Source organism: Alosa sapidissima, chromosome 13 (genome assembly GCF_018492685.1).
Source record: "Alosa sapidissima isolate fAloSap1 chromosome 13, fAloSap1.pri, whole genome shotgun sequence".
In the NCBI taxonomy this organism is placed as follows: Eukaryota; Metazoa; Chordata; class Actinopteri; order Clupeiformes; family Clupeidae; genus Alosa; species Alosa sapidissima.
The window spans coordinates 32,845,091-32,852,303 of NC_055969.1; the positions used below are offsets into that span (position 1 = coordinate 32,845,091).

The following is a 7,213-nucleotide window of genomic DNA, read 5'->3' on the forward strand; positions in this document are numbered from 1 at the left end:
ATGCCAATTCAACACACACTTCTTAGATTCCACAGGATGTACTAAACCTGTTAATGGCTATTTATATGGATACAATGTCATGTTTTATCTGTTGTCCGCTCTCTTGTATCTGTTCGTCCTCATCAAATGATGTGAATATGTGGCATATTCCTATGACAGGAGAGAACCCTCTTAGAACTCCCCAGTCCCTGGATCTTTTGTGTCTCCTGAAAGATTGAAGAACCTCTGAGCTGCCTTCTGTGTGGATAGGAGTCTTTTATCATTTTAGCTCCCTGTCTTTTTATTAATGTGCAACTTTACACGACCAGACAACCAACTCCTCTGGGTAGAAATCTCCACTGTACTTTTCCTCCAGCTGCTAGAAGGGACTGTTGTGTAATTTTGTGAATAGTTTTTATCCTATTTTATATATATATTACTGGTGATTCTCCATAATCTCCAAGCCTTTCTGTTCTGTCATTATCAGACGGCCAGTGTTGGTGGTCAATGAAAAGAGGGATATGCGGAGCTAGAATGCATGACGGCAGCATTTTCACAAACATTCTCCACAGTTCTCCACTGTGTGTCACTCTAGAGGCATTTGGTGGGGCACTATCGGTTTAATTTACATTCCATATCAAATTCTTTAATTTCTGATTCTAATACACATTTAGTTAGATTAAGTGAGTTGGTCCTCACCTCTAGCTGTCCAATCAATCAACACACACACTTGATTGCAAAACATCAGTTCACGTTACACAAAACAAGGCTTTGTAGCGGAAGATAAAAAATGCTGGGATAAGGTTTTAGAGCAGATCTAAACACACTGATCAGAAAACATTTGAGTTGTCAAAGTTTGGGTTGGCTCAGTGTTTACTTTTGTCATCTCAAGGAGCCACACTTTGACTTGGATTACCTTTCGTTTATTTTTACACAATACCGAGACTGATTAAGGGCAATAGATATAATACATTTACAGTGACCGATAGCTTAGATCCATAACTTGGAATCCAATACAAACAAGATTGAAAGATCTACACTCAGCAGAAAAGCTTTTAGTACAACTCTGAGCTGTAGGCCCAGTCTGAAGATAAAAAAACTGAGATGCTGTCTTGAAACCTACACTCTTAAAACAGATGTGTTGATCCTATCTGGACACAGAGATGTGCTAAAAAAACAACCAAGTTGTGTTGTTTTCAATGCAAGTTGTGTTATTTTCAACACATAATGTGTAACAAATAAAAAAGGAAACAACATAAACTGTGTTAAAAACAACGCTAGCTGTGTTTTTTTTTTCTTCGACACATTCGTTTTAAGAGTGTATATGCATAGATGTTCAGGAACACTATCATGAGGTTCCCTGGGTGTTCTGATGGTTTGGGGAGACCAGTGTTGTTGTCCATTCATCTCCCCCATGGGTACATTGTTCACTTTCATTCATCAGAACGAGATGACTTCATTCAAAGTGTTGCAGCGTGGCCACTCATTCACTTGACCACGCTACACAACAAAGCTGTCCCTGACCTTTGACCCTTCGTCAGAAACCCCACAACCTGCTGCTGCACCCTGTGTTGGCCCAGGGAAGCGTCCCGCTGAAGCAGAGGTCTCAGAAGGCATGCACAGCCACAGAACAAAAGCAGACACATAAATCATGGCCATCACACACTAACAGCACAGCATCCAGACAGGTCTGTGAAATCAGTCTATACTAGCCACACCATGAAGGGACATGAATAGAGGACAATGCTGAAAATATTTGCAAGATCAAATGGGAACGTCTGTAGCCTATGCCAAATACCTGTAAAGTCATGCGTTTAATAGCATGCATTTGTCTATCAAATGTATTTATGCATATTGCCTGGGGGTTCAAACCACATATTTTGATGAAGACATAATTTACATGATGTATGATTGTCAATCCATATGCTCTTTATATCTTTTATTATGATCGCCGAGCATAGCGGTCATATAGGTTTAGTCAGAGCTGTTTTTCTTCCAGATTTGTTTTGAAAGACTGAAAGCCCGGGCTGTACTGAACTTTGTGGGTATGTAGCACCACAAGGATGACACAGAACCATTGTGATTCGTTGCCAACCCGCCACACCAGTCCCCCCAAAAGGAGGGTTTGGGCGGACACAGTTTTCTGTGAATATCTCGAAAAACCATAGGGCCTAGGATGACCAAACTTTTTTGCATGTTGGTCTCAGGGGGGCATCACAACCCATCCCATAACCACCCATTTGCAGTATAGCACCATAATTAAAAATGAAAAAGCAAAAATGAGGTGCTGTTATTGCAGGTATCTTTGGCTGACAAAGAAATTTTAAGTGTAGGGTCATTATGACACTCTCTGCATGCATGGCAAGATTCATGGGGGGGGGCATACAATAAATGAATTCATGTGCATATTTAGATACTGTACACCCATAGAAATAAACACTTATTTCTATAAACTTTATTTCTATACTGTACACCAATCGCCTGAAGATGATGGAGTTGAGCAAAGGGTTGCTGGTACTTACATTTCTACAAACACGCACGCACACACACAGACGCATGCGCACGCATACATACACACACAAAAAAAAAACATACACCTACACGCACACACACACATATACACACAAAAACACACATGCAAGCAAGCAGGCAAACACACACACATAAACATAGACATACACATTCCCACACACACAGGCATGCACACAAATGCACATAAACACACATACACAAATAAACACACACACACCATTACCCACACACACATTAAGCGAACACACACACACACACAGAAGCACACATATACACAAAAGCAAATACACACATGCACACAGTCATTTACAAACACAAAAGTTGCGAAAGTAGGGGTTGGTGTAGGAGATAAATTGACAAGCGTGATTTATTTTTGTGGCGAGAATGTGCAGGACTGAGCGGCTGTCATATTTTGTACCGCTATGCGGAACAAACATATTGGTGTGTTGCATTTCACCAGTAGATGGCATTACATCATGTGACTGCATTGTAAAACAGCTGTTGGCAGCCTATATTTTACAACTGGGGTATTTTGAAATCAGAATCAGAACAGTAGGACTGATTTAACTGCCAGGAATTCACCATATAGGCAATTTTTTAGGCCACTTAACCACATTCATCTTTTAAAACAGGGATATGACAAGGTTCATTGAGAAACAAAGTAATTTATTTTAGCCTAATTAGTTTGATATTGTAAATATCTTGAGCCTGATGCGCGTAGCCAAACATCTAAATACGCTTTGTAAATTACATTAGCCTACTTCTAATTTATTGAATAAATGTATGTCGTGTGATAAACGCTGGCTACATAGAAACTTTCTCTGTATAGCTGAACCATTGCTGAATTTCGATCTCGTTATCGCTAGAAGAAAATTGATAGGCTATTGAACAGAAAAAAGGGGCTTTCATCAGCGGTTAATATCGCTCCACTCCCCTTTCATCTTCCACACGTGCAGCCTACTCAGCGTACATTGATGCAGGACCCGCTGCAAGGCATTAGCCAATTGGCAGTGAGCTTACCTGATTGCAGGGTATGATTTAATCAGTGCCGCAACAAGAGGTCATTGCAAGCGAAGAAGATACAAGCTAGACGGACAAGCGGACTAGAAATACCAGGGGGTCCTAGTAATTATCAGAATGGCCGTGAAGAAAAGTAAAAGCGTCGCTCTGGATAGCCATAATCTGAATCCACTCTTTTCAATGATGAAGGGTTACGGTCCGCTAATGGCCCTCGGAATAATTGCAGTGCTGTCTGTCTGTGCAGCATTCTTCATTTACCGATCTACACGGGTTCAAAGTGAAAGAAACGGCGAGAAATCAGTGACTGAGACTGAGGAGGAAGAGGAGACTAATACAATTCCGAAGAAGAGGAGAATGGAAAATAAGCACGTTAAGTTCGAGTCAACAGGTACGTTTCTAATGATTTGTAAAGCCTAAGTGTTGCTGGTTCATTGATAAAATAATGGTCACTGTCTTTGAGGCTCGGCCTCTACATTTGTTGTTTTTTAAGTTGAAAGGGTTTTTTGTTAAACTACGTTTCCGACTCGGGAATTATGATTGCCTACCTGTGTACCGATAGTTATGTGAAGGCACTGGATAGTCTATCGCTCTAATACTTCGGCAGTAGGCTGTTATAGCCAAGTTGCCCTGGGTAGGCTAGGCTACATAGCCTATTACAATTTGAGACTTATAACGCAGAATTAGTCTAATCGGCAAACCAACTAGCAAACTGAATGTTTACATAATTTTACAGATTATGTAGCCCCCCCCGGCAGCCTATGTGTTTTCAACTGAAGAATGTTCTGCTATTGTTTTATTTTCTTTTTCAGGGATTATGGATAATGCTCAGATCTCATCTAGACTTCACAGCAAGGACCAGGACGAAGGCAATGAAGCCTCAAACACATACCAGTCATCAGAGCGTTGTGGGAAAGCACAGGGATATCGCCAAGAGTCTGTCACTGACCACACCTCAGTTCACAATGGGTCCTGTGCCTCTCCGACCAGCTGCGATGGTTTCCTTGACCAGCCTGAAGTGGAGGCTGAATTGATGGATGATGCTGCAGAGCAGAGAGGAATGCAAGTAGGATCTGATGAGGACTTGTTTGTTGGCCAGGATAATCAGCAGGGCTTTATAACAGAAGGTCAAATGCATGCTACTGTCAGTGAATCATGGGAAGATTTGTCAGGATGTTTTGAGAAGGTCTGCTACAAAATGAGTGATTTGCACGAGAAGAACATGAGTGATAATTCACCTGCTCAGAATAGTTCCTGTGTAGTTGACAGTGCTTATGAGGATGGAGAATCAGAAACAGAGAAGAGTTGTGGGGCTCAGAGTTGCAGCTCTTCAAATGATTTTGCATATTACCAGCAAAGTGGTCAAGACAGTCCCACTGAGCATTTAGTGAAGGATGACCTTTTGGAAGACAAAAGAGAAATTGAAGAGCTGACATGGGGAATGCAAGCAGTAGATGTAACCAGCAAGGGCCTAGTGGACATGACCGTCCACCACCGTGAGCAGGAAATGCCACTTCACCGTTACACTCATGACTACCTGAGCTTTTCCCCTGTGGGTGCCACTAGGCTGATTGGAGAGTCCCCGGTGACCAAGACTGCTGATGTGTGCCCTGTGGTGCAGACCCAGACTCCGAGTGCCAGAGGGGACGTTCCAGTGGAGGACAAGACGGAGATCAACATCATGGAGGCCACCATGGACAACAACGAGTGGCTGACCGGAAACGAGAGCCGCAGTGACTGCCCTTGGCTGAGTGTGAGCGATGGTGGCGAAAGCTCCTCTATGGCTGAGGAATCTCAACAGGACGTCGAGTGGGACACCGAGAAATCGGAGGCCTCTGAGGAGCTCTCAGCCGTGTACACCTCCTCCGATGATGACGACCCTGCAATGAAGCGAGTTGCGACTGTTCCACCCATGCTTCAGACGGTGAGCGTCACGTTCTCTGTCCACTACATCACTGATGCACCTAACCAGCTTCTTGCAGTCACTGGGGAGCTGCTGGAGCTTGGCGGCTGGCAGGACTTTGTTCTGCTTCAGAGAGGCAAGAACGGGTTCTGGGCCAACACGATCACCCTCCCAGTGGAGAGCCAGGTCGAGTGGAAATTTGTGCTGGTTGAGGATGACAAGATCTGTCGCTGGGAAGAGTGCAGTAACCGCCACTTAGTGCTCACGGGCCACGAAGATGATCTCCATGTGCAAGGATGGTGGGGTTGCCTCTGAACAGGGTGCTCGTCCTGCAATATGGAAAAAATACGATATCTATAGCAATAATGTTATCTGGCAATATTGATTTAAAGAGCAATATTTATAGTGAGATATTTGAAGGAAGTTGTATAATTTTGTGTTTAAAATGCTAGTTAATGCAGCATGAGGATGTGGCATCATGAGAGCTTTGGCCATTCAGAGGTCAAAGTGTTTATTTTGCACTGAACAATAGCAATATTTTCTTCATGCTGCTTGTTTGTTTTTAAAACCTATGAATGTAATGGCAATGTTGATGTGTGTGTTTTTTGAATCCTCTAAACGTCAAGTCTTTATCCAAGGTACACTAATAACTTAAAGTGGTCTTGTGTATTTGTCTGTTACTGTGTAGGCTACTGATTTAATCTGACAATTATTAACTTCAGTGGAATGTCTAGAATTGTTTTTCAATATGGTTTAATTGTTTTTGTCCAATATATGCAACATTCCACATTGACCCTTTTAAATTCACTTTAAAGAAGTTTTTTTTGTAGTCACCTATATTTCTAGTATAGCTCTACTGCAGTAAATCCTTATTTTACAGAACTGTTAATGTTGAGATGATATGCCTTCTCCCAGCTATCCTTGATGCCTTTAATTCTACAGCAATATGTATAGGTCCGTGTTACATGTTTTACAGCGCATGCGTTTTTATTTCCAGGGCTTGTGTTGATTTTAAACCTTTTCAGTTTTGATAATGTTCCACCATCAGTTCTAGGTGAGGGCCACACTGAGCACAGTCCAAAAATAAGCATATATTGACTTTTCTTTTTTAAACTTTGTTCCAAAAGCGTTCTATTTGCACTGTAAGCGTTCACTGATGTCACATTTTGGTTGTCTGCCCTGACTGTTAATTGACTTTTGCATTTCAAATATGTACCCATAATGGTCCATGAAAGGAATGTGTGTTGTATGAAGTACAATGTATTTTGATAGTGTCTATGTATGAATGCCATTTTGTCATTGAAATTGATCATATTACCTTGTATTGGGAAAAAAATAATAAAGAATTCCTTCACTTACCAGAGTATTTTTCAGTTATGTATCTGCACAGCTCTCTTCCTCTTGAGTCATGTCATTAAATTTCCAGATATGACTTGCTGGGTGACTGGGCTATTCCCTTCAGACATTGAGGGGTCATGAAGGATTTATCAGTTCACATTGTACTGTGGCTTAAAAGCCCTGGTAATGTTCTCTGCTGAAATGAAATCTGTACAGAAGTGCGTGAATGGATTGGAAACCGGAGTGGGGGGTGAATGGTTTTTGCTTGCTTTTCAGCATAACTTTTTTTTTTTTTTTTAAAAAAAAGGTGTAATTTTGTTTTCCACGGTGAATTTATTTAGACATACTCCCCTCCTCTGCCACAAAGTGACTTAAGCTCAGTGGTGCGGTCATTTGGTCTTAAATGAAAGAGGAGTCCATTGGCATTCTCTCCAAAACAGGGAG

General features: G+C 41.7%; 1 protein-coding gene across 1 annotated transcript; it reads left to right on the forward strand.

Moving 5' to 3' along the window:
- Window positions 1–3,507: 3,507 nt before the first annotated feature.
- stbd1 (starch binding domain 1) lies at window positions 3,508–6,789 on the forward strand. Its single transcript, XM_042060317.1, has 2 exons — window positions 3,508–3,919; window positions 4,341–6,789. The coding sequence occupies exons 1-2, from the start codon at window positions 3,649–3,651 to the stop codon at window positions 5,744–5,746; spliced, it is 1,677 nt and encodes a 558-aa protein (XP_041916251.1). The 5' UTR covers window positions 3,508–3,648; the 3' UTR covers window positions 5,747–6,789.
- Window positions 6,790–7,213: the final 424 nt, after the last annotated feature.

What these genes read in the sequence shown, in the direction of transcription:
- stbd1 (XM_042060317.1), top strand. Translation starts at nt 3,649, where the DNA reads ATGGCCGTGAAGAAAAGTAAAAGCGTCGCTCTGGATAGCCATAATCTG. An exon ending in CGTTAAGTTCGAGTCAACAG is followed by an intron (nt 3,920 to 4,340) that starts GTACGTTTCTAA and finishes TTTCTTTTTCAG; the next exon opens with GGATTATGGATAATGCTCAG.